A 26,805-nucleotide genomic window follows, 5' to 3' on the forward strand; every position below is an offset into this window, starting at 1 on the left:
TAAATTCAATACCATATACAATTTTAATAACCATAAAAGCACCATTATATAAGACACTTAAAATAATAGTTCACAAAACATTAGAAAGAAGCTGTTGGCCAAAAATAAATTAGAGCATACATCTCACATGGTCTTGTCAGGGTCTCCTACCAATGAGTCTGATTCCAGCCTACTGGGATTTAATTTGGACTCATACATTCATAACTGACTCTTTTCTTTCTTTTTTTTCGGAGCTGGGGACCGAACCCAGGGCCTTGTGCTTGCTAGGCAAGCGCTCTACCACTGAGCTAAATCCCCAGCCCCATGGTTTACTCTCTTAACACCACACAAGACACCTCATCTTGGTGGGCGCAAACCTGGTATCTCCGTGCATGACCTTCACCCTGGCTGCTTCCTTGCTTTGCACTCAAGCATCTGGGTAACTAACTAATAACACGTTACAGGCATCGTTTCACGAATCACTTGATGACTCTTAAAAACTGGTGTTCTGCGAAAGCAGGTTTATTTACACTGCTAGACTACAAGCTAGAGGGAGGGATTTTTCCCGACACTGCTGTCTGCAGGGTCTGACTACAACGGTACTGATTCTTCTTAACTGCCTTTGTTGCTAAGAATTCACCGGCAGTGTTTTTTTTTTTTTAAGATTTATTCATTTATTATATGTAAGTACACTGTAGCTGTCTTCAGACACACCAGAAGAGGGCGTCGGATCTCTTTACAGATAGTTGTGAGCCCCCATGTGGTTGCTGGGAATTGAACTCAGGACCTCTGGAAGAGTAGTCAGTGCTCTTAACTGCTGAGCCATCTCTCCAGCCCTCACCGGCAGTTTTAAGGGTAACACATCGTTAAAACGAGGGAGTGACTCCCCTAACGTCACCTTGAAGGAATACATGCCCTTCTGGCCATTAGAACAGCATTGGCCCTAGCTAAGCTGCTTCCTGCCTCTGCCTCCCTCACCTCTCCAACTCAATGGAGAAGATGAATCTGCCCAAGACTGTGGTACAGTAGCCTATAGGAATGTACTAGTAACATCTTGCTTTATTTATGACTCTGCAACTAATTGATAATCTTGGATTTCAGTTTCAGATCAATTCTTTCCCTGGAGAGGGAAAGACCCTTGACTCCTCGGCAGATCCCCAGCATCAGACCACGCGTACGGTGCACGCTGACATTGCTCATTGGAGATAATGAATATACTGACCTCTGTTCAGAAACTTCTGGGCTTAGCTATTTACACTGGAAATTCAAGCTCTGGCTAAAATCGAACAAAGAATAAATACCAAAAGTTGAAGTAGAAACTTTCTCTAGGAAAATTCTGCAGTGGCTGTGCACAGGCTTTTAATATCCGTGGTGGTAGCCACCCCTTCTGTAGCTCTCGTTGGAGGAGTTGCCCCGAGCCCTTTGGTTGGGGAGCTCTGAGGAGGTGTTCCAGTACCCGGAGCCACCGGACGGTGCGCTGTCCCTGTCCTGGTTTCTGTTCGCTCTGCTTGGCTTTTCTGCGTGAAGGACACTGTGAAAGGTAACATTGTGTTCATACCGTTCTTTCATTCGCTGTATTTTTTCTTTTGGGACCCCATGGATGTTTCTTCTAAATAGGAAAAAAAGGGGGGGGGGAACCCCACAAATCTTTAGTTAAGGCAGGCTATCAAAGTAAGTAACTTACATTCCATACAGATCCTGCATTGCACAGCTGCTGCTCTGCCAGACACTGGGCAGAAGCATAGGTCCTACTGTTACTTCTCCAGCTCTAGTACTGTTCCCCATGCTGCCCTGCACACCCCGAGAAAGCATAGGGCTAGCTTTAGAAAGGCCTCTCTAAGGAAAGGCTACGTGACGTTGACTATGAACAAAGACTACAAGGCATAACTCATGCATTTAGTGATATGCTTGTTGATGTCACGCACACATCTCTTATCCGTCTAGATCGGTCGGTCTGAACCGTTAAATGATGCTTAACTGAAACAGCCTTAAATTCAGGAGGGCACAAATGCCAGTTGGGGATGAGGTTAGAAATTCAGTTGCCAAGATTTCAATGACAGGCTGGAGCTCCTGAGCCCTGTCCGATTTACCAACCAGGGCAATCGTGGGATGACCATAGATTCGCTTTAGAAATATCCTGCTTCCGTTGGGTCACTTGGCATCAGGCAGCATGAAATGTGGTTACCAGAAGTTGTAAAAACCACATTACTGGGGGCCGGAGAGATGCCTCAGAGGTTAAGAGTACCAATTGCTCTTCCTAAGTTCAAATCCCAGCAACCACATGGTGGCTCACAACCATCTGTAATGAGATCTGATGCCCTCTTCTGGTGTATCTGAGGACAGCTACAGTGTACTTATATATAATAAACAAACAAACAAACAAACCCACATTACTATTTGGACACTTGTTGCTGTATACATCAAAGCAGCAGAAATGTGTTACGTTCTGCTTAACATCCAAAGATCTTGACCCATGCAGAGTAATTGCCCATTAAATGCTCATTAATGAGGAAGCAATTGAGCACAAAGTTAAGTGTGTCCTTCTAAGGGACCAGGTCCAAGCCAAGGATTAGCATTTAGCATCACGTCACACATCTGGCTCAAAACTAAAGCCCTTGCATTAATGGACCCAAAGTGATCAGTTTCTAAGAATTACCATTTCTGGCCTGAAAACTAGTCCATTTCCAGCCATCAAAGATGCTTTTGTTCAGTCTGAAATACCTGAAAACAGCAGGATACAGAATGAGGAACTAGGAAAACAAGGAGGTACCTTGCTAACTCTTGAACGTTGAATTTCCAGCGAGTGTCTGGTTCTCGGAATATAACTTCATAGTTATTCTCAAGCGCCTGATTTTTAGAAGCACACAAGACAGTGAAGACATGGCAGGTAGAGTTGGGGGCGTTCACATTCCACTTAACATTCACCACAGCCTTACAAGTTATCCAGGCCCTGAACCTATCTCCCACATTCCGTCCCCATACCTAGTCTCTCCCGTTGTGTTCTATGTGTCTCAGTGTCAAAGATGGTCAGTTTTACCTAGTAGGAGTCTGGACCTCCTTGAGACAGATCACTCAACTCACAGTGGAACGTCCCAAACACAGGTGCGAACAGGGGACCTGGGGAATTCCTACGGCCGCTTCCACGATTACGCTGGATTTACTTCCTCCCACCCCGGTTTGTAACTGAGAGTGCCACTTAGGGAACGGGCGTGATCTCTACCTATATACGGTTTCCAGCAAACCCAGCTCTCCCCACGCTGCAGTGCTTGGCCCACTGCCCTGGACCCCGTTTCCGTGAGTTTAGAAAGTGAGTAAGGCTCTCTCGTGTAAACATCTAAGTGCTCTTTGCATCCATAGCCTGACCACTTCACTCAGACAGCTCTGCCATCACTTCTGCTCAACGTGTTCAAAACGTGAGCTAAGCCGAGGGGTTTCCTCTGCAGGGAGCGTGCGTAAGCTGCAGTGTGCTGTTACACCACAGGAGCTTTGGTTACTATCGCACGAGTCAAAATAGCCAAGAGGGAACTGTGGATGTTCTCATCCCACCCAAGAGTGACGCTTGAAGTGGCAGATAATCTAAGGACCCTGACTCAGGCAAGAGCACGTTCACCAGAGCAGCCCCCTGCACTCTGCAAATATGTAAGATTATTATTTATCAACTAATAAATACATTTAATATTTCAGTCTCCCCTTCACCCTCTGGAGAGATGGTTCTACTCAGGAAAGAATTCAACGGCAGTGTTGTAGGAACAACTAATGACTGGGTCTCGTTAGCAGCTGTAGGTGGTTAGTATCCAAAACTGAAAAGCAAAATGACTTCCTGGAAGCCGGGGGTTCCTTAGTCAGGGCTGGGCCTGCCTGCAACAACTCTTGGAGGCTCCACTCACCTCCTGTGGCCTTGAATGTGAACTTATCCAAGCCGTGCCCCCTGGGCCTGAGCCGAACTGACAGGAAGGCATCAGTAGACAGAAGCACACCTGTCTGTGCTATTTTGCTGTGCTAGTTGTGGGGCGAAATCTTTAAACTGCCAGAAGCTCTGTGAGAGAGACCTCACAACACACTCGGGCCATATGTAACTCAAGAAGCTGTCTGCCTCCTTCTCCGTTATTTGTCAAATGAAAACTTGTTAACATCAGATACAAACTGTCTGAAAAGATCAGAGCTGTGCGGAGTAATGCATTGATATTTGTATTCTACAGCCTTAATAGCGTCCCACTGTTAATCCTAAATCTGTTCATAAACTAAGAAATTCTGTTGCTCTGGAACTCTCAGCCAAAGAGGGCTGCCTAGCCTACAGCAGGCAGACCCGACTCACTGGGACCTGCAGCCCTGCCAGTGCGTTCTCTAGTCTGTTCTCCATGCAAGTGTCAGTAGATGTTCCTCTGAACAGAAAGGAGCCACTACTGAAGAGCTAGCAAGGAGGCAAGCAGAAGCAGGGAGGTATCTATGAGTCTGAGGTCAGCATGGTCCACATAGTGAGTTCTAGGACAGCCAGGGCAACATAGAGAGATCCTGTGTCTCAAAAAGAGGAAGGAAGGAAGGAAGGAAGGAAGGAAGGAAGGAAGGAAGGAAGGAAGGAAGGGAGGGAGGGAGGAAGGAAGGAAGGAAGGAAGGAAGGAAGGAAAAGAAAGGAAGAGAGGGAAGAAGGAAGGAAGAAAGGAAGGAAGGAAAAGGAAGAGAGGGAGGAAGGATGGAGGAAAATATCCACCAAGGACCAAGTGCTGCTATTTCTAGAGGACCCTCAGAGGTAAAGTGGCCTCAGCAACTGAACGGCAGAGAAAGCCCAGGGTGATATCGCCAACTTTACCGGCTCACTGGGAGAACTACCATAAGTGAATGTGAAATCATGGCAGACTAGAAGAAGAGCAAAGAACCCATGTTTCAACTTTCTCATAAAACATCCATAGCTGAGAATTCAGAATAATACTTCTCCCTACCATGACTGCATAGGGCTTCATTTCCCAGGCGTGCAGGTTGGTGTTATCAATAATGATGGGGGATGTGCCACTCCGCATTGCTTTCCTGGCTGTAACACAATGCAACACAACAGTGAGCAGCATGCAGCAGTCAGCAGGCCAAGCATCACCTACACCATCATTATGTCATTACAGGAGGCCCTCCTCACAGTTAGGCTTCCTAGTGCTGAGCCACCATCCATCGGGGTTTCCATTGGCTGGAATCTACAGGGGTTAAGCCCTGCCATTCTGCAGGGTAGAAAAACCTCAGAGCTTTTGGTTAAAGCTCCTCCCATGAAATGAATTCATTTCAAAGCTGCTATGCTATATGCATGCATAAAGCCTCCCCCTCCCCCCTTCCCCCGGGTTTGGAAAGGAATTTGTCACCTCTTTTCTGGTTCCATTCATGAGCTTCCTCCAAGAAGATGGGGTTGAACTCATAGGTGCCATCTTCCCTGAAGAAAAAGTCATCCGTGCTGAAAATCAGGGCTCTGGGGTAGTCGCGCTGCAGCTGTCTGCAAGGTGGAGAAACAGAAAAGGGATTCTCCCATCACTCTTGGTCATGGGAGAACGGTTCCTTTCCATCTTTAGCACAGGTAATAATTCTGAGAGCTCCACGTTTTGAGTTTTCAACTTCACTTAAAAGGAGAACCAGTTATCTCCGGAAGTCATCACTCCTCAACTGGAGGCAGGAGGGAGGCCGAGAGGCGGCTATGCGTGTTGCCAACTCATAAAAGTGAGAGGTCACTGGTCACGGCCATTGCCTCCTGCAGCGACCAGGATCGACTAAAACTCCAAGGATAAGTGGAAGGCATAGTGACTGTTTCCTGGCGGACATCAGTTACCAGGGCCACTCCTCTCCGAGACGGCAGTGCCCTCCCACACCTCCCGTCGGGCACCATGCCCCCACGCTGCAGCCCTTCCCTTGCCCCCTAAACTCTTACCTGTCCTGGGTCCCATTCCTCGGAGCTCTGATCTCTGTAAGGACCCATCTGAGCAACTAGTTCTTGCTGAGGTATGAAATGTGGATAAAGGAGATGTGTGTGAGCTACCCTCTGAGTTCTAACAATACCTAAACCAGTGGGAAAAAGCACAAGAGAAGGAGAGAGGTGAACCCAGTGGTGCCCCTGCGCCTTCTGAACCCTACCACTCTGGGCCGAAATATGAAAATGTCACAGAAAACAAGTGATATCACAGAGGCCACCTTTATGCAAAACAGAGAGGGAAGTTGGAATCTTCGGGGAAGGATTTCTAAAGAGATGCTTGGATTTCGGGTTGCATCATATCTTTGGGCAGACACTATTAAATCAGAGTGACCTGGTCGGCACTGGACAGCCTCCTAGTAATAAGAAACAAACAAAAAACAAACAAACTAGAGAAGCTTATTATCTGGCGATGCCCGCCCTGCATCACAACAGACTCTGCCAGTGAGTGGAATCCCCTCCTACAGTCGAGTGGGGAGTGAAAAAGGCAGAAGTACAAAGAGGAAGGCAGGCAGAGGCACTGCACGCCCCTTTAGTTTCTTTCTGTTCTCAGTAGAGACCAAGGTAGGATATTTTAACTCAGTAAGAATACAGCGCAGGCGCGCAGGCGCAGTAAAGCTGGGCTCCACCCTCATGCTTCCACTGCAGCCACCATGAAGCCGCCTGTCTGAACTTGTCTTCTCAATTGTAAGACAGAGGACAATGCTAAGGACTGGAGGGACAGCACTTGGAAGAGGGCGAGGTGCTCAGCAAACCTGAGGGTCAGTAATAACTTACCCAACCCAGACTGCCGACAGGACCCGAGGTATAGTGCACCTGAACATGGGGGCTCTCTAGGTGCTGCAGTGGATGTGAGAGGGCTGACATGTCAGTAAATACACAATCCAGAGACAGAAAACAAGCATCTCTACCTGCATTCTTCAGAGGGCGTGACAGCAGAGTTGGAAAGAAACAACGACAAAGTAAATGCATTTTATGACAGTCTGTGGTGGCGCACGGGGAGTCCAAGGGATACTTTGATTTTTAACAGCAGCCTGACTGTCCTTGGTAGACTTTTGAGGACATGTAGGCATGTATTTCATTTTATTGTTTATCTTTATTTAATCTATCTGCACCATCTGCACGTGGACCTGTGGAGTCCCGAAGAGGACATCAGATCTCCTGGAGCTGGAATTACAGATGGTTGTGCACCACCATGGGGTGCTGGGAGTCGCTTAGGCTCTGAGATAAAAATTTCCACATCAAAGGACTAGGAGCAATTGGCCAACTTATTAAACCCTAATTGACAGTTCCCAGACACCAAACATTACAGGAAGTGTTAAGGAATTGAAGTAGTTCCATTCAAGGCTGGCTGCTCTGGCTATGGGACCAGGCCTCCTGTACAGTTTGTGTGAAACACACAGGACAAGCTGTACCAACAAGACACAAACAGTTTGGGCCAGAAATGTCAACAGTGTGATAAGGGAGACATTGCAAAAGAGGTAACATTTGGCTCGGACCTTGAGGTTTGAGGAACTTTTACCTTGTGTGAAAGAGGATAAGAGAAGGCACGGGGCAAGGACACACCCAGGGTGAATAAATCTGGACATAGACAGTTTCATTGAAGGAAGTCATTGGAAATACTGCACACAGACTTTTAAGAAGAATTTGACAACCTGGAAGCAGTCCAAAGTGTAACCACAAACCATGGAAACCACGTTAGAGGACCACTGATCATCTGAGCAGACAGGTTTATGGTGAAAACACTAAAAACAGGTTCATGGTATTTCTCACACTCAGGAAGTCTGTATGGAAAGGGAAGGGAACTGGCTTGGAAATCACAGTTTGGACTGAGTCAGCCCAAGAGTTCTGGTCAACAGTCTTGCCTGGTGTCCACCTACAGAGAGTGCAGAGTCTAGGCAAGCTCCTGTGAGCTTCTGGTGGGCTGGCTTTGACTGGCTCTGAGTCTCCAGGCCCCTGGGCAGGAGGGCAGGAGTGGCCACCATATTGTATTGCATCAGGCAAAGTGAATTAGTCTGCTCTCGCACATTGGCAGGAGAGAAGTCAGTTTCAAGTTCTTGACGGAACTCAGACACGGGAAATACGGCAACTGTCAGTCACAGGCAGGTGTAGGGAGTGGTGGGAGACAGAAGTCACCATAGGGCAGAGAGGACGCGGGTTCAGTTTCTACAGAGAACATTCACTGAGCTTGACGACCCAGCTGAAAAGGTCAAACTCCACACCCAAACCCTGACCTCCAATGCAAACAGTGACAGAGACCACGTTGCAGAGTGAGGGGGTGGGGTGGGAAGCCATTGCATAGATGGGTATTTGAAATTTTGCTGGGTGACGTAGATATTGGTCAACACACTAGAGTTTCAGGTTATTTCATAAATACAACTTGTTCTAGTAAAATCTACCATTGAAATGGAAGTCATCTCTGCTGTGTACTAAGTGACTGTGTTATACGTAGGTTTAATTTCTTTCAGACCCCCCCATCTGCTGTCCCTTCTAGGCTGTCCCTTCTAGAAGACCTTCTGCGGTCTTCTGTCACTGACCTTTCGTAAGTCTGGTTTGTTGAGCCATTTCTGAAGCGAGTTTTTCTTTCCGTGTGTAATCCTTACTGACTTCTGTTTGGCTCTTGGCAGCTTACACTATGGACAGAAGTTTAAGTCCCGGGCTGGAGAGATGGCTCAGTGGTTAAGAGCACCGACTGCTCTTCCTGAGGTCCTGAGTTCAAATCCCAGCAACCACATGGTGGCTCACAACCATCTATAATGGGATCTGATGCCTTCTTCTGGTGTGTCTGAAGACAGCTACAGTGTACTCATATATAATAAATAAATAAAATATTTAAAAAAAAAAAGAAGTTTAAGTCCCTAAGGTTTTCTCTAGGCGGACTTACAGACCTGCTGTTTGCCGCACACGTTATCTGCTTCTTAGTCCCTTCTGGTCAACACACAAAACAGAACACTGTCAGCCTTTCTGACTGCCATATTTCACTCTGAGTAAGACTGCTCAGGCCCACCACAGGACATCATGGGTTCTTGGTCTAGCCCTTTAAAATCTTTTTTTTTTTAAGTGACAGTATTTAGACTGTAAAACTTAAGTGTGAGCAATAAATACCATTCCACCAGCTTCAGAAAGGAGGGGCGTGTCTTGGTGATAACCTTCCCTATGGTCAGAGGTCTCAAGCATCAAGGCAATTGAGTAGATAAAAATCAGAAGAAAAGAGACGATCATTCCCACGTAGCTTCCCCTCCTGCACTGCCCCTCTCCCAGTCACTACAATTACAAGAGGAAACTCGGGTGCTAATCCGAATTCCATAACTTACTCTCCCACAATGATTTAGCCATCAGGAACTGGGCTGTGACAGGTATGTACCGGCTGGGGACCTGCTGGCTGAGAAGGTCCAGTGTTACTGCATAAAGTCTCCCTTGTACCCGACTGTGCATTTTCAGACATGTGTTGGTAAACAGACCCAGCTTGGGCGATCACCCGCCATAGTTCTCCACATTGAACATCCTCTCAGAGCTCGGTCATCTCAGTAAGCTCTCCCTAGAACTGGATTGTTTGGGTGAGGAACTGAAAAAAATCCTCACATCCTCTCTGGTCCCCATGCCCCATACACGTCATTTCCTCTGCCTTCTCCTTCTTCAGTCTGCACCTGAGCCTTTTCTTTTTAGAAAATGTTCAAAATCATATACCAATGGGGGACACGGAACAGTAAATTATATACCAATGGGGGACACGGAACAGTAAACACTGTTTACCCTCTGTCTACAGTCACTGGATTGTCACATTCGGTCTCAATTATTCTGTCTCTATGGACACTTCTTTACTCCTGGGTTCCTTCTCTGCCAGCGTTCTTCTAGGTAAGCACGGTGCTTGAATTTTTGCCATAAAGACTTCAAAAATTTTCTCTCACGGTTTCATAATTTAAAATTACTTTAATCCATTTTATATTTTGTGGAGAACTTTTAGGGCCGCTTGAAAGGAATTTGACATTGGACCAGGACAGGGAAGTAGGGCTAGTTCAGGCAGGAATCTGATTTTAGGCTAGAGCAAAGAAGTCAGCTTCAGACAAGGGTGCAACTTTGGGCTAGGACCTGGAAGTAGGCTCAGGTATCTTGGCCATCCTGATACGCCCCTAGAAACAGTAATCATGGGACTTTGTTTATTGTCTTCTTGTTCCCTTAACCTAGAACTGACCTTATTACTTGCATGTAATTAAAATGGTATAAAAGCAGACTAGGAACAAAACCTGCTAGGGTCATGCTACAATGTTGTCTAATTGTCTCTTTTTTTTTTTTTTATTTTAATCCTTGTTCCTGGGCTGGAGAACCTGTTGACTGAGCTGGCTTGGTCAATATTTAAATATTTAAATTTTTGTCTTATTATGGTTCCCCAAATGATCTGCCTTCCTTCCAAGTGCTTCTGGTAATCACATGGTGCCTTTGGTGTCTTTCATCTAAACCTGTCCTCAGGTCCCTCTTCCGGAAGAGTCCAGAGGAGTCGCTGGTTGTTTGCTCAGTATTGAGCTTCAGGTTGGAAGAGTGGTACAGAGGAGAGATGTTTTTCCTGATCTCATGTGACACTCCGAGATCCACGGTGACCATGCAGACACCTGGCTAAAGGTCCCGGTCATGGCGTCTTCCACTGTGGAATAAGCTCATTGGCTGGCTCAGTGTGCGGAACCTGGACCACGTGATTGTCCTGGCTTCCAGCAGCCTTCCCCGTGCAGCCCACTCCTCGAGATGCCACAAGTCTTACGTTCCTCATTTGAAATTCTTGACATGTCTTCTAGGTAGAGTTGTCTTATAAAGCGCCTCCTCTCTTCTAAAAAATCTTTATCTTGGGCTGGAGGGATGGCTCAGCGGTTAAGAGCACCCGACTGCTCTTCCAGAGGTCACGAGTTCAATTCCCAGCAACCACATGGTGGCTCACAAACCATCTGTAAAGAGTTCTGATGCCCTCTTCTGGTGTATCTGAAGACAGCTACAGTGTACTTATATATAATAAATAAATAAATCTTTAAAAAAAAATCTTTATCTTTTGGCAATTTATTCATTGCCATGTGGCAAAAACTACTCTTGCCTCAGCTTCTCAAGTGCTGGGGTCACAGGCATATTCCACCATGCCCATCCCATCCGGTACTTCGCTCGCTTGCTTGCTACAGTATCTGACAGGCTCAACCTGCACTGTGCAGTCCAGGATGGCCTCGTAGCCACGGCCAATCCTCCTGCTCTGTCTCCCAAACACTGGCATGCCAGGCAGGCACCACTGTACCATCCGTCCTCTCGGTCTTTCCGATGCTCCAGCTGTTCCAAGCTTAGCTGGTGATAGATACACTGTAATCTGGCGCCTCTTGTGAAAGCCAGGCTCCTGCTTGTGAAAAGTATCATTTTTTCCCTAATTAACAAAGACACACATTGAAGCATTAAAGTGCTAAAAAGTAAGGGTGAGCTACTGTATTCATCTAGAAATAACTTCTAACGTTTGGTTTTATATATATATATATTATATATATATATATATTGTATATATATATTATATATATATAAATATATATGTATATATATTTTTAAATCCTCCATTAATTGTGTGTGTTTATGTGAGGTCAGAGGACAAGTGTCAGGGGTCATTTCTCTCCCTTCACCATTTCAGTTCCAGAGGCTTAATGGCAAGTGCCATTACGGAGTCCAGATGTTGTTCGTTTGCTTGCTTGTTTCATTTCTGAGACAGAGTCTCACTAAGTCGCCTTCCCTGGCCAGGAGCTCACAGAGATCAGCCTGCCTCCATCTCCCAAGGGCCAGAGTAAAAGGCATGACCTGCCACACCCAGCCTACATCTTTAAAAATGTCACCTTTTATATAAAAACAGGAATGTGCTATAAATCGTACTAAGTTTTCACCAGCAGGTTTTTTCCCCCCATAACAAACTGTTTCTCACCCTATGAAATTTTTTTCTGTGATGTTTCAATGCATGGCAGCTTACGCATATTCACAGGGATGCCCAGAATTTCCCTAAGGATTGTCTCCTGACCCCCAGTGTGCCATCCCGGCACAGTCCCCTGTGTTTATCAGAGGCCCCTCATCAGGAGGTTTATCTTACCAAATTTCACTTTCCTGTAGGACAAGACAATTGCCTTTTTTTTCTTTTTTTTTTAAGATTTATTCATTTATTATATATAAGTACACTGTAGCTATCTTCAGACACACTAGAAGAGGCATCAGATCTCTTTACAGATGGTTGTGAGCCACCATGTGGTTGCTGGGAATCGAACTCAGGACCTCTGGAAGAGCAGTAGGGTGCTCTTAACCACTGAGCCATCTCTCCAGCCCCCCCCCTTTTTTTCTTTTTAAAGATTTATTTATTGTATGTATATGAATACACCGTAGCTGTCTTCAGACGCCTCAGAAGAAGGCATCGAATGTGCATTACAGATGGTTGTGAGCCACCATGTGGTTGCTGGGATTTGAACTCAGGACCTCTGGAAGAGCAGTCAGTGCCCTTAACCTCTGAGCCATCTCTCCAGCCCGACAGTTGCCTTTTGACCTTATTTACAGAAGTCTCTAGATTATAAGGCTAAGTCTTTACAAATGTACCCGTGCCTCATGGAGCTTCTTCTGTCTTCCAATCCAGGCCTTTGATGTAGTTGGACCAGTCTTCCGCACCTGAGATTGTCAGTCTGTCTATATTCCTGTACATTCTCCTCCTCCCTCCCTCCATCCGAAACTTTACTTATACACAGTACTGGTTAAGGACCTAACTCGATTATTTTTCTCCCTGGTTGTCCCCAAACTGTTGCCTAAGGATCTTAGCCTTTTCTAATATTTTGAAATGCTTTCTACGCTGTACCAAACGACTGCACATAGTGAGAGCTGTCATCCGGCTTTATCTTGTTCCTACGTTTGGATCCACCTTCTTTCCTCCTTTACTAATATTCTGTTATAGTCAGTGGTGAGCATATTTCCTTTACAAAATGTATCCTTTTACTCTTCCATTGTTTTATTGCAGAAGTGTCTGTGAACAATGCCAAGGAAAAACATCTCCTTCTTGCTCCATGGTGGTTTCAGTAACTTTCCCAGAGTGGTGGGCAGGAAACAAAGACCTTGGTGTGTATGAGATCTCCTTGACCTTTGTAACACTTTTATGGAGTAAATAATCGTTCCTCCAGTTTGCAGATAACAAAAAGTGCCGCCTGGAGAGATTAGATAGCTGGCCACCGCTCAGAGTTTCCAAGGGACACTGCCAGAGGGTGTTCCTTCAGGTCTAGAGAGGACCAGGCTGCGTGGTGTCACTCTCTGGCGCTCTCCTAGCTCTGAGAGAGTGCGTCTTATTGTCTCAATCACATATTGGTGACATGCAGCCACAGTCTGCATGGGTGTGCCTTTGCCTGCAGTCAGCACTCTGCCTTTTATTACAACACTTCTTAATTAAAAGGAAAAGCCAATGTGTGGATGTGAGTGCCTGGGTGTGTGCCTGGCACCATGCTTCTCCCTGATGCCTGTGGAGACCAGAAAAGAGCATCAGATCCCCTGGCGCTGGAATTAGAGATGGTTGTGAGTCACCGTGTGGTTGCTGCAAATGAACACAGGTCCTCTGCAAGAGCAGCTAGAGTTCTTACCCTTTGAACCAACTCCAGCACCGATGATGACATTCTTACACTGAGTTACATCACTGAACTTTGGTCACATTTCTCCTGACAGCCTCACCACCCCAGTGCAGCCACCATTCATATGGGGCGTCCCAGCCACCCTGCAACTCCAGGCTTCACATCTTTTGTTCTGCACCACGAGAAGAGGCAACGACTCCTGAAACTGCAGCTTTAAAACACAGACTGCCACACACTCTCGGAAATGACAGCACCATGACAGTCTTCTTGGGAGATGCCTTGGGACCCATTCCTGCCATCACTGCTGTGTCTTCAGCTCAAAGATGTCAAATGTCACAGGCACTGCATAGCCTGTCAGTGTCACACTTGTTCTCTGTTACTGTTTGGCTTTCTGTGTTATGACCCTGCTAACCTGTGCTTCTAAAGAACTTTACACCTCCAAAGTTTACCTCAGAGTCTTTAACACACACACACACACACACACACACACACACACACACACACACACACACACACGATCACCACCCCTCACATGCTTGCCCCCTTCAGTCGCCCTCACACTCATGCACACGATCACCACCCCTCACATGCTTGCCCCCTTCAGTCGCCCTCACACTCATGCACACGATCACTCCCCCACATGTTCACCCCCAGTCTCCCAACACACACATTCACATACACACACAACAGTCCTTTTCCTTTGTAACCTTCTGCTTGGCGGCCAGCACGGCTCTCCAGAGCTCTCCTTCTTGTCTCTGCCCCTAGAGAATCTTGCAACATAAACTCAGAAGTGGCTAGAGCAAGGCTGTGACCCTGCAGACCCATGGCACCATTTCCTGTTGGTTCTGGGGCTCAGTTCAGCCCGCTGCCTGCTTTAACCCTGGTGCTCCTGCTCTCCATAGCACCCTCCTGGGATCACAGGATCAGTCCGCATGCACTGCACATTTACTTCCCCACCGCTAGGGTATTGATTCCGTCTACCTGGGCAGGTTCCCCACACACACACACACTGTTGCTTCCCAAGTACCTAGAGCACTCCCTGATATATGAGTGGAGAAATGGAGTCTTACATATTTTAGATCTCTTCATGTTGATACACAGGCTAGGTTCATTCCCTTTAACTTCCACATAGCCCTCCATTATCCATGATTTAAAACAAACAAACAAAACAATTCTAATTTCCTGTATAATGCCTAAGTAGAGAATCTGGAGAGATGGCTCAGCGGTTAAGAGCACTGACTGCTCTTGCAGAGGTCCTGAGTTCAAATCCCAGCAACCACATGGTGGCTCACAACCATCTGTAATGGGATCCAGTGCCCTCTTCTGCTGTGTCTAAAGACAGCGACAGTGTACTCACATACATAAAACAAACAAAAAAACCCAGGCTCTGACCCCAGAGCCTCACACTAACCCCCTAGGTCAGAATGAAGATAAAACAAGCCTCTCAATATCTAGCTTTCTTCTCAGACACTCGGGATTCGTGCAGTGATGCCTGCCAGGAAGAAATTCCGATGGCTGAGCTCCTGTGCACATTTCGGTTGACCTGGGGTGCACACTCCAAGTACGCGCGCTAGCTCTGAAGGACTTGGGGTTTTTTTTTTTTTTTCTTTTTTTCGGAGCTAGGGACTGAACCCAGGGCCTTGTGTTTGCTAGGCAAGTGCTCTACCACTGAGCTAAATCCCCAACCCCAGGACTTGGGGTTTTTATCTCGTTTGTGTGGGGTGTTTAACATGATGAAGTAGACGCCCTCTTCCTCCTCCAGGACAGAACACATGCTCCCTGAAGGCAGGGTTTTTGAGTCCTGTCTGGCACTCTTATCTCAGCATCTAGAATGAATGCCAGGCACTCGGGAGGTAACACATACTTGGAGAATGAGGAATGGCTTTCCTTTAAAAAAAATATATATATATATATAATATTTTATATATGTGTGTGTATGTATGTTCTGTAGCTGTCTTCGGACATATCAAAAGAGGGCATCAGATCTCATTACAGATGGTTGTGAGCCACCATGTGGGTGCTGGGATTTGAACTCAGGACCTCTAGAAGAGCACTCAATACTTTCAACCGCTGAGCCATCTCCCCAGTCCCGAGGGTTGGTTCTCAAATGCTTTGTTCTATAACTTTGCAAGCTCTTCTCATAGGGTCCCAAACTGTGTGACAGTATTCTCACGGTCGGCCTCCAAAAAAGGCTTGAGAGTGAGAAACATTCTACCCAGCACCCAGCAGCTTGAGAGCAGGGAGGCTGTATGAAATAAGGCGACCTCCTAGATGCCGGGGTTGCCAACCCCACATCAGGGCTGAGCCCTGACCTTGGTCTGCATCTATCTCTCAGCCCTCATTAGATAAGCCGTCTTCTACCTCCAGAGAAACCTCTGCTGTACCAACTGGCCACCAAGGCTAGTCACAGTTCCTGGGCTGGCCTATGGTTCACTCTGTCTCACTTCCAAAGCATGCCTTATTTCCGGGATCCAACAGCGGACGCCCACGCGCCGTTGCCTGGCAGTATGGCCCACTACCCCTAGATAGGCTCTTCTTGCTATCTGACGTGTGGACAGCCTGTCATGTGTTGCAATGGGATCTGCTTCCTGTGCCTGTTCTCAGTTTGTCAGTCATATTCGCTTGTTCTCAGAACTGCGGGGAGAAATCAGGAACCAAAGCCTGGGTTTCAGTTTTTGTCTGTATTCTCCCCAAATGTCATAAGCCAGGGACGGCCCAGAGGGGCGGTGATCCAGGCAAATGGCCACACTTTACTGCTGATCACAAGTAGCGGCAACCGCACATTTGATCATAATTTTTTTTTCAAATTAACTGAACATCTTTTTTTTTAATATTTATTTAGTATGTATACACCATACAGCTTTCTGCCTGCATGTACGCCTACAGGCCAGAAGAGGGCATCAGACCTCATTACAGATGGTTGTGAGCCACCATATGGTTGTAGGAATTGAACTCAGGACCTCTGGAAGAGCAGTCAGTGCTCTTAACCACTGAGCCATCTCTCCAGCCCTGATCTTAATTTTAAATCCACCTCTAACTCAAAGATCAAAAACAGGGGCTGTTTATCAAATGTTTTCACTCATTTTTAAAAAATAGAGTTCTCTGCACTGAAGGGCATTTGGGTCGCATGGTATCGCCTGCCCTCCTCCCGCTTATTCTCTTCACCACACACTCCTCTTACATCTGCTTACGCGGATCAGCCTCCTCTTGCTTTTCTTCTTCCCTCAAAAGCCACACTAGCATCTGAGCTTCCATCTCTGAGGAAGTCTCCAGAGTTGCCTTTTGTTAACAGCCTCCTTAGTGAACTCCTACCAGATGCAGGACTTCTAGAGGAAGGACAGGAAATAAAGACAGTGTTTGTTGGGCTGGAGAGATGGCTCAGTGGTTAAGAGCACTGACTGCTCTTCCAGAGGTCCTGAGTTCAGTTCCCAGCACCCACATGGTGGCTCACAACCATCTGTGATGAGATCTGATGCCCTCTTCTGGTGTGTCTGAAGACAGCTACAGTGTACTCATATATAAAATAAACGAATAAATCTTAAAAAAAAAAACAGTATTTGTTGACCAGGATTTCACTACTATAGTCCGGGTTAACAGCAATCCTCCTGCCTCAGCCTCAGTAAGTCCCAGGACTACAGGTATGTGATTCAGATATAGTTTTATATAGAGATAGAAAAAGACGTAGCTTAGACACAGTTTCTGACTCAAAGAACGGTCAACACATCTCCTGAAACTCATATTCTAAGAAAGAGGTGTGTTTTGGGGGTAGAGGCATCTGTTTACAAAAAGAGAGTCACAGAGCAAGCTAAACAATACGGAGTCTCCTGAAACAGCAGAGAAATCCCCTCCTCCTAGTATGGTATTCTCAACTCTGAAAGACCTCCGCTCTACCATCATCTCTCGCCAGGGTGGTCTGTAACTCTGGGGACAATGGGCATTGTCTCTGAACAGCCCCCGTGAGCGCACCATTGCCTAAGTGTGCCATGCCCTGGTCCCGCATTTCCATGTACGAAGTAAAAAGCACAAGGTTGGGGCTTGACAGAAGGCTCAGCCCTTAAGCACACCGGTTGCTCCTGTAGAGGACCTGGGTTCAGTTCCCAGCACCTACATGGCAGCTCCCATCCATCGGCAATTTCAGTTTCAGGGGATCCAAACCCCTCTACTGGCCTCTGTGGGCAATGTATACATATGGTGCGTGTACCTATACCTGAACAAAACAACCTACACACAAAACAAAGATAAATAAACCTTAGGTGCCCCCACTCACTGTGTGCTGAACCCTTCTCCATGACGCCCTCCCTCTTCCTGGATCCTTACCTTGGTATAACCCAGAGCCTTCCCCAAGCTGTGCACAAGATGCAGTCCCACGTTCATTTGTTTCTCACCAGCCTTCCCCAGTTACACAGGGTCAGGCAGATTTTAGATGACTCGAAGGCACCAAAAAATATTGTATTTGTTAGAGTTCAATGGCCCTGGAGAACCCTTCTCTAGCTATTTCAGTGGACCACCAAAAGCGAGGTAAGTTAAATCAGAAGGGCGCTATCGCACGAGCCAATCTAGAGACCTGGAAGTTGAAATCCTTTCCAGAACACTGCCGTGAGTTGAACAGCCAACACCTCATCTCCCAGTGGAATCCAGGAGCCAAAGACTTTGGTGATATTTCTAATTAAGAGAAACATCCCTTTCTAATGCTGACTATGATAAAATGCAGCTTCCTTACGCTGAGACTTGAAATACAGGTTAAATTAACACCCTAGCTGACCTGAAGGGTTTTCTACCACATTTTATGTTTCAGAGTCTCTTATCAGGACACTCAGCCTCTTTTATGCTCCAGTTTGGCAATGGAGGTCTGCTGTAGTTAATGTGCTTGCCTGCCATGTGGGGGACAAGATTTAAGCCCAAATACTGAAAACCCATGGTGGGAGTGGGCTCGGTCCTATGACTTTGATGGAGATGTTTAAGGTAGCAATGTCTTGCGTTCAGCTGGATGAACACTATGGAAGCTTCTTAGCTGCCTCCTTAGCCACACCCCCACCCGTAGCCACACCCCCACCCGTAGCCACACCCCCACCCGTAGCCACACCCCCACCCGTAGCCACACCCCCACCCGTAGCCTGTGAAGGCACCCTTCTTGACTTCTGCACCCACTTCTATTTCCTCTCAAATCGTAGTTCACACCTGCAGTGTTACAAACCCCCGCCTCCTCCCCAGGTCCCAGCAGTGCCAGGACACACCGTGATGAGGTTCCTATGCTGTGGGGGCCACTTTACCTAACATGGCCATTTGTGCGTGTCATAAACCCATATGACACCATAAACTCCTACTTTTCTTGTAAAACTTGTATGGCATTTCATCTCCATTTGTCTAACCGCCAAAGGGAAGTAACACAGAGACCCTAGTTAGTGATTATTTCCCGCAGTGGCTTGAACGACCAGAGGTCTGAGCTGTCACCTGCCTGCTACTGTATTGTGATGTGTAAAAAGTGGAATACGGTCAACTCTCGGTCTTGGTCTTCCCTCTGTGAAGGAGAGCCATTACCTCACCCATGAACTGGTCCCTGTTCTCAGTGATTCTGTTCCCATGCCTTTCTCCTCACCTGTTTGTCCCCACATCTTATTAGGGAAGCATCCTTCTAGTACCGAGATGAGAATGTGAATGAGGGGAAAGGGCAGCCACTAGGCAGCATCTTTGAGCCTAACTGAATACGCATTAGGAGTTGTGTGCGCTGGTACCAGAGGGGAGAAGATCACAGAGGGGCCAGCATGTACCAGCGCTCTGCTGTTAGACCTGACTTTCATGGGTAGGTAAAGATGAAAAAAAATTTCAGGGAACAGACAGAAGAATGAAGACGTTTAATTTTTCAAACAAGGCTGCTTGGATGAACAGCTGAATAGAAAGACTCCTGTTGCCATTCACAAAGACAGAATATTTTATTCACACATAAAATTAGGATGTTCTCATATATGGCACAAGCATGAACCTTGGGACGGCATGCTGAGCGAGATGTCGAACAAATAAATACTTATGATCACATGACACACTTAGACCAGCAAGAGCACAGAGGGACCTCGCAACTTGCAGGCTGCAGGAAGAAAGGAGAGAGAAGGCTTTACTGCCAAGGGGCAGCTTCTGTCCAGGGTGATTAAATAAACACAGTGACAATCACTGGGTGTGTACGGATCTGTATCCTTTAAAGAGGTGAAAATAACCACAGCGGAGACATTAACCAACACACACTCATCCCCACGCACCACACGCACACAGTTCTGGACCACAAGGGCAAAAGGGTCTCCCAACTTTTAAAAGCTTTAGTGTGTGCATGTGTGCGTGTGTGTGTGTGTGTGTGTGTGTGTGTGTGTGTGTGTGTGTGACACTTACAGACAGAAGACAACCTTATAGCGTCAGTGTTTCCCCTTCATCTTTATGTGGGCCCTAGGGATTGAACCCAGGTTTTCAGGTCTGCACAGCAAGCACCTCAAAGACCTGCTGAGCCACCTCTCGGGCCCCGGATTCAACATCTAATTGTCTCCAAGATCCAGCTTTGGGCCTACCTGGCCCGTGGATTTGCAGCTAAGAAAGCTCCCTTTCAGTCAAGCCCAGGAGATCAAGGGGCTCTTTCCCATCCCTGCTCTACCACCTCTATGTGGGGGAAACTCTGTCCCAAACGAGCTTTCACCTCTGCTCCAGCTCCCTTGACCTTGAAGGCTGTTGGCACAAAGGCACCGTTTCCACAGCACCCCATGTTCCCGCTCCTTACTCTGACACCTTCTGGGCCCCTTTACAGCCTCGTCGACTGTAAGTCTCGGTAAGCAAGGAAACATGGTCACCAGTGATAATTGCTAATACCATGGCTGGCCCTCACTTCCCACAGCACCCATGTTTACTGCACTCTCTGTGATCTTCACAATGAATGAATCTTCGGGTTTGACTCATGCTACCACAGGTGAAGCTCAGGTGTTAGCGAATCAAGGTCAAAGGTCATGGTTGTTAAAAAGTTCATCTCCTCAGGAGTTTCCTAGCCTATGTCCAACTGGGAATCAACCTATGGAAGACTTTCTTGAGAGAAGGACATGGTTATTAGCCAAGTCATTAAACAAACACAGAACCTTTAACTCAATTGCACCCTGATGTCTCTCACCTTTAAAAAGTTGCCAAGCGGCTGGAGGGAGGGCTTGGCAGTCAAGAGCACTTGTTGCTCTTTGATTCCCAGCACCCACATGATGACCCATAACCATCTGCAACTCTAGTTCCAGGAGGCAGCGCCTTCTGACATCTCTCGGTTTCAAGCACACAGGTGGTAAACACGTACGTGTGCAAGCAAAATGACCATACATACATTATCTTTCAAAAATCCTTTTATTATTAGGTTGCCAAGCAACACACAACTTGCTGAAAATTAGCAAACAAATGAGGGGAAAGTCTACAGTCCCGCTGCTCAAAGTCAGCACCCAGGGGTGCCTACTCATCTTCTGATGGAGTTTTTTTTTCCTAAGCATCTATACAGACCTCCATCTTTGAACAAAAAATGAGGCCTGTGTGTCTGTGTATAACTTCTTTCTTAGTTTGTCTTTCATTTTGGGGACAGGACCTCACGTATCCCAGGCTGGTCTTGAACTCACGACGTAGCCAAAGATGACCCTGAACTCCCTGATCCTCCTGCCTCTCCTTCCCAAGTGCTGGGATCACTGGTGCGCACCTCTCAGTGGTGCTGGGGATTGAATCCAAGGCTTGGTCCATGCCAGGCAAACATTCTATCCACTGAGCTACAGGCTGGGACCCGGGCACCTCTTTTAGGATCTCTCTGACAAACATCCCTCCGTGTCCACACGCTTGTCCAAGCATTCCCTCACGGGGAGTTTCCAGAACTGGAACCATAGTCCGTAGTAACCACCTGTCCCCCAGTGATGCTTGACTGAAAGCAGGATCTAATGTAGGTTTAGGGCACAGGTTAGCTCGAGTGCTGCGATGTGTGGTTAAAGTGCTCAGAGCAGGTAAAACCCCATTTAAAAAGAGAATCTAAAGAACTCAGAAGGGTGTTTTCCATATCCCAGCCAGCTGGACATAGGAAAAGACACAGGTGAGGATTCTAGAATACGCTGTTGACTTGAAAGACAAGACGTATCCTATTTTTAAAAGAGATTTTTATTAGTTAGTCAAAGGGGATATAAAGGTTAAGCAGGAAAAGATGAGCCCATATTTGCAAAAAAAACTAACTTCCTCCAACGTTAAAGAAAAAGTTTTATTGGTCTGGTTTAAGAAGTACATGTTCAGGGGTTGGGGTTTTAGCTCAGTGGTAGAGCGCTTGCCTAGCAAGCGCAAGGCCCTGGGTTCAGTCCCCGGCTCCGAAAAAAAAGAAAAGAAGAAAAAAAAAAAAGAAGTACATGTTCATTATAGAGGAAACGGCCCTCAGGAACTAGCAAGTGCATAATGACCTTAGAGCTCCTATGTTCTGCAGTGTATTTGAAAGCAATTTCCCAATCTCCTCTCTTAGTTCCTCCCTGGAAAACACCGTGGGGGAAACAGAAACGCCTTGCTGTGACTTCCAGACTGGTTCTTACTTGCAGATTTCTGCTTTCAGGCCGGGGCTCACCCAATCTGTCCCTACAGGTGTTTAAATGAGATGTTCTCTTCACCGATGTCTTCTGCTTAGTCAAATGTCAAGCAGGAATTAAAATCCTAGACGTGTAGAAAAACGAGAGACAGAAAGGACCCTTAAAAGACTACCGGAGGAGGGGTTGGGGATTTAGCTCAGTGGTAGAGCGCTTGCCTAGGAAGCGCAAGGCCCTGGGTTGGGTCCCCAGCTCCGAAAAAAAGAACCACAAAAAAAAAAAAAAAAAAAAAAAAAAGACTACCGGAGGGGTTGGGGATTTAGCTCAGTGGTAGAGCGCTTGCCTAGCAAGCTCAAAGCCCTGGGTTCGGTCCCCAAATGGGGGGTTGGGGGTGGGGGAGACTACCCGAGCCAAGACCTGGCTTTCCAGGGCCAACCCTCACTCCAGCTCTGCTCTCTTCCCTGTTCTCCGATCCTCACACTACTTCCTTTTCTCAGCACGCTCAGAGAGAAATGTCATGGCTAAAAGTTACTTCCTTCTCTGTCTTTCAGTGTGTGATATATTACAGGCTGGCAAAGTGAAAGTGAGATCGAACAAGACCTTCGCATCCTGAAAACAGCGGGTAACAGATGCACACACCCCCCCCCCCCCCCGTGAATGGCTGTAGCACAAAATAACCAAATTGCCCGGGGTTCCAAGGAGGCTCGCCATACCGCCCAACCTGCCACTGTCAGGAGCCTCTGGCAAGAACCTACAGAAGGGTGCCAGTGTGGCCTTCGCAAGTCACCTATCCCTTTAAGATGCAAAGGTGGCAAATTTCATTAGCTGGATGCTTCTTCTCCACAAATCAGCCAGAACCCCAATTCAAATGTCAGTCCCTCATCAGCCACCTCAGTTTCCCCATCATCCATCATCCACGTCCAAAAGACTCAGGCCCTCCCCCTAAGACCACTACCTGGTGCCATGGAAATCAGATGTGACCGCAGGCCACCTTGATTCTTCAGCGGTTCCGGGGTCCTAGGGCTAGCCTTATCTGATGAGATGGGACGCACACAGGTGGCAAGTGACTGCTTCTATCGACTAGTGCGAGCCAGATACTGTTCATGGAGGGTAAGACAAGGCCCCTATCTTCAAGTATCTCACAGAAGGAAAAAGCCATCCTGTGCAAGCCTAAGTGCAGTCACAGAGACGTAAACAGGAGCCAAGGCGCTGAGAAGGGCGGCTTCTACGGCAGGGTGAGGCAGCTGCGAGGGGAGGTAATAGAACCGGTTTTAAAAGGCTAGTGAGAGCAGTTGGGCAAAGGGTGGCGGTGGGAAAGCCAGGCAGGAGGACCAGCATCATCAACCACAGCAAGGAGAGAAACAGTCCAACGTCGCTGGAACGCCAAGTGCAGGGCGGGGAGTGGAGGGCGTTCAGGCTGGAGCGGTGGGCCTAGCAAGGTGCAGCAGGCAGCAAGCCCGCGCAGTTCTCTCTGCCCGGGTACCCGGAGGGCCGCTTACGCAATTCGCAAGTGAACGAATTTGGGCGCCCGCGGAGAGGCTGTCAGTGACGGTCGCTGGTGGCGCCGCCAGCTCCCCCCTCCCCAGAGCACCTGTGCGCCTTCGCAGCCGCCAAAGTAGACGCAGGCTGCGCCGATCCACCAGATCTCAAAGCGGCCCCCGGCCCCGGGCCAGCGCCGCGCGGACCCCCTGCCCGGACTCCCCCCCGAACTCGCTCCGGTGACAGCGCCAGTGGACGCCGTGGCGGCTGCCTGCGCGCCAGCGGGCGGGGAGCGGGTTTCTCTGCAGTCGCCACCGGGTTTTCCCGAAGAGCAGTCCCCGCGGGCCTCCCCGACCCGGGGCTGGGGACGAAGGTTGCCCGGGGGTTGGGGCACCAGGCCGGGCGAGCACGGCGGGGAAGGGCCGGCGGCGTCTGGGGCTTGCGCAAGGCGCAGTGCCGAGGTCCGTCCTCCCGGGCCGGCGCGCGGCAAAGCTCTCTCGGGCGCGCGGGGCAAGGGCAGGGGCGGCGCGCGGAGCCGCTCGGGGCAGGGGCGCGCGTGGGCGCCAGGCCGCTCTCATTACCTGGCCAGCGTGGTTTTTCCCGAGCCCGGGAGGCCGCGCAGGAGGTAGAGGTGTTTTCTAAAGCTGTGGCGGCGCGGAGGTGGCCCCCGCGCGGGCAGCGGCCGAGGAGGCGGTTGCTGCTGCCGCTGTTGGAGGCTCAGCCTCCCGAACGATTCCAAAAAACTGTCCTCCATGGGGAGGGGGCTGCCGGCGAGGGCCCTGGGCTCCCTTCCTGAAGTCACGGTCTTAGCCAAAGCTGTTGTTTTTGTGACTCTCCGGCCATGTGATAGATGGAGGGGCGGGCGCTCGGAGCCCAGCCCCTCCTCCCCGGCCCCGCGAACCGCGGGAGGGGGCGTCTCTACCTGCGAGGCCGGGGCGCTGACAGCCGGGGGAAGCGTGGGTGACGCAGCCCCCAGCGCTCTCTCCAGCTCCCCGCTGCCTTCCGCTGCCCTTCCCGAGGGAAGGGGCCTGGCCCCGGGGACACAGTGGGAGGTTTCCCTGCAGTCACTGTGGAAGCTCAGCCCTCTGCCAAAGCTCTGCCTCATCTCACTTCAGACAGGCCTAGACCTTGAAAGTAAATACTTTCCGTTGGAGATTAGAGAACGTGACAAGAGCATCAGAACAGTCACAGTAAAGGCCATTGTCTCCCCTATCGCGTGTGCATCAGCACCTGGCTGGGGTCCCAATGGCTGAGGTACACTCCTCCAGAGTCCAGTACAGTTTCTTAGTACCGTACGGTACCGGTCTGCCAAAACTATCCTTAAAAGGCTGTATGCAACTTTTAAGTCGCTTCTTGCTCCTTGGATCTCAGGTGCACCAAGGAGGCTTCATGAATACCATCCGCTGCTACACAGCAGAGGAGACTGTCCTGGTACCATTTATAGAAAACCAAGTTCAAGTTGCAGGAGCCGGCGGCACCCATTGGTAGGAACTGGCTGTGACTCTCCAGTATTTCCCTATAGAAGCCATAGGATGGTCCTGGTTTTCAGAATGAAACTGTTCAAAAATTTACGTCCTAGAAAATCCGAGATATTGGTGGCTTTGGCTACAATTGTTGTAAAAATAAAAACATTTGGTGTGTGGCACCTAGTGTATGGACGTTATGAGAAGGAACTGTGGAGAGAGTAGAGTCCTTCTGAGACTCAGAATTTATGTCAAAACCAGAGATTTCCTGCGAACATGTTAGGAAGGGGCTGGGTTGGGGTATGGGAGTGAGGCAGGCTGCTTCCCTCGGAATTCCCCTACAACAGTCATTCTCGGTACTGCAGATGCTCTGTGTGCACATTGAGGGGAGTATAAGGAACAGAGAAGACAGTTTGTCCTAACAGCAGTGACCCTTTAGCTTCTATACTTCCTGGCTCACATGAAGAACTGAATCTCCTGCACCCTGAGCACACCGGGAGCACACGTTTACAAACATGGTTTCCCTCAGCCTCAGATAACACTTTTTTCATTGCAATCCTCTGCTATCCAGTAAGGAGATACTAGTCATATAAGGCCATGGAGCACTTGGGATGGTACAAAATGGGGTTAAAGGGCTCTATTTGGCAGCACTCTAAATTGGAAGGATACAGAGTATCGCTTCTCGGCCTTTTGGCTAAGATCAAGTGTGGAAGGATACAGAGTAGATTAGCATGCCCCCATGCAAATTCATAAAGTAGTCCATATTTTTAGGGGTCACGCCTTTCTTGTTAAGTATAGACCTTAACCCTGGTCACCCACTGATCCCCGTTTTTCTAGAGTAAAACAAAACAAACAAACCCAAAAAGGTGATTAACACACACACTGAGGGCTGAGGAGAAGGCTCAGGAGGCTAGAGTCGTAGTGTGCAAGCATGAGGACATGAGTTCAAATCCTCAACCCCCATGTAACAAGGAGGGCACTGTTGCACGAGTCCCCCTGGTGCTGAGGGAGTGGAGAGAAATAAGCTTGGCAGAGCTCACTGATCCTGTCGCCCAGCAGCTACAGCTTCAGTGAGAGACCCTGTCTTAAGGAACGAGAGAGAGCATACGAGAGACACCTGATGTCCTCTGTTCTCTACATACATGAGAACAGGCATGCTGTACATCCTCACGTGAGCAAGAGTACATGCACACACACACACACACACACACACACACACACGACAGAGAGATGCTCAGGGAAGACGAGCGCGGCTGCTCTTTCAGAGGACCGGTGTTTGGTTCCAGGGGATCTATTGTACAGGGCTGGCCTCTGAGCCAAACAACCCGTTGTTCTTGAGGTAATCAGCTGGTCTGGCTTGCACAAATCCAAGCTGGGCTGCTTGGCTGTTTGCATCCCTGTTAGAGGACTGGGGAGAGTCAGCAGACCCTTTCTGTCTGTTGAATGCAACTCTGTCCTAACAAGGTGCAGCCTGGGGAGAAGGGGCTCCATCTATTCGGCAGTAGGAAGACCCTTGTCCCTGCTGGGTGAAGACTTTCTGGAGTGGTCTCTCAGGTGAGGACCATTCATGGCCTAGAAGGTAACCACTCATTCGTGCTGTGTTAAGAAAGCCCAGTGAACTCACTGCTTCTCCAGGGTGAACTTCGGTGGACTCAACACACCTGTTTGTTGTTCAGACATGAAGAGAAGGAAGGAATACAGACGTTGCTTATGCCTCCCCGAGGGAAGGAATTTTAGCAACAGGATCCAAGGCCCTTCTGGCCTCCTAATATGTGTGGCACACACACACTAAAACACAG

General features: G+C 48.3%; 2 protein-coding genes across 4 annotated transcripts in view; one reads left to right on the forward strand and one right to left on the reverse strand.

Annotated features, from left to right (window-relative positions):
- The window catches only part of Brca2 (BRCA2, DNA repair associated), a 44,249-nt gene extending 43,107 nt beyond the window's left edge, over positions 1–1,142 (forward strand). Inside the window, exon 28 of the transcript XR_005491644.2 lies at positions 1,081–1,142. The gene's annotated coding sequence lies outside the window, so the exon portion shown is untranslated. The remainder of the gene's footprint in view (positions 1–1,080) is intronic.
- N4bp2l1 (NEDD4 binding protein 2-like 1) lies at positions 1–26,805 on the reverse strand. 3 transcript variants are annotated; one of them, NM_001035222.2, is made up of 5 exons: positions 24,125–24,371; positions 5,322–5,449; positions 4,917–5,005; positions 2,750–2,826; positions 1–1,588 (listed from the first exon to the last, which is right to left on the reverse strand). In NM_001035222.2, exons 1-5 carry the CDS (start codon positions 24,295–24,297, stop codon positions 1,339–1,341), a joined length of 717 nt encoding a protein of 238 aa, NP_001030299.1. In that variant the 5' UTR covers positions 24,298–24,371; the 3' UTR covers positions 1–1,338. The 3 variants fall into 3 exon arrangements, 2 of the variants coding, with proteins under 2 accessions (NP_001030299.1, XP_038945603.1); XM_039089675.2 differs by lacking the exon at positions 2,750–2,826 and adding an exon at positions 2,636–2,700 and having other exon boundaries at positions 1,493–1,588; positions 24,125–24,581; XR_005491660.2 differs by lacking the exons at positions 1–1,588; positions 2,750–2,826; positions 4,917–5,005 and adding an exon at positions 5,879–6,006 and having other exon boundaries at positions 24,125–26,805.

The sequence above is a fragment of the Rattus norvegicus genome, chromosome 12 (genome assembly GCF_036323735.1).
Source record: "Rattus norvegicus strain BN/NHsdMcwi chromosome 12, GRCr8, whole genome shotgun sequence".
NCBI lineage: Eukaryota > Metazoa > Chordata > Mammalia > Rodentia > Muridae > Rattus > Rattus norvegicus.

Coding starts and splice junctions, on each gene's coding strand:
- N4bp2l1 (NM_001035222.2), bottom strand. CDS start 24,297: ATGGAGGACAGTTTTTTGGAATCGTTCGGGAGGCTGAGCCTCCAACAG. Junction 2,827..4,916: donor TGAAGCCCTATGCAGTCATG/GTAGGGAGAAGT, acceptor TCTAAAAATCAG/GCGCTTGAGAATAACTATGA. Junction 1,589..2,749: donor AACGTTCAAGAGTTAGCAAG/GTACCTCCTTGT, acceptor TTTCCTATTTAG/AAGAAACATCCATGGGGTCC.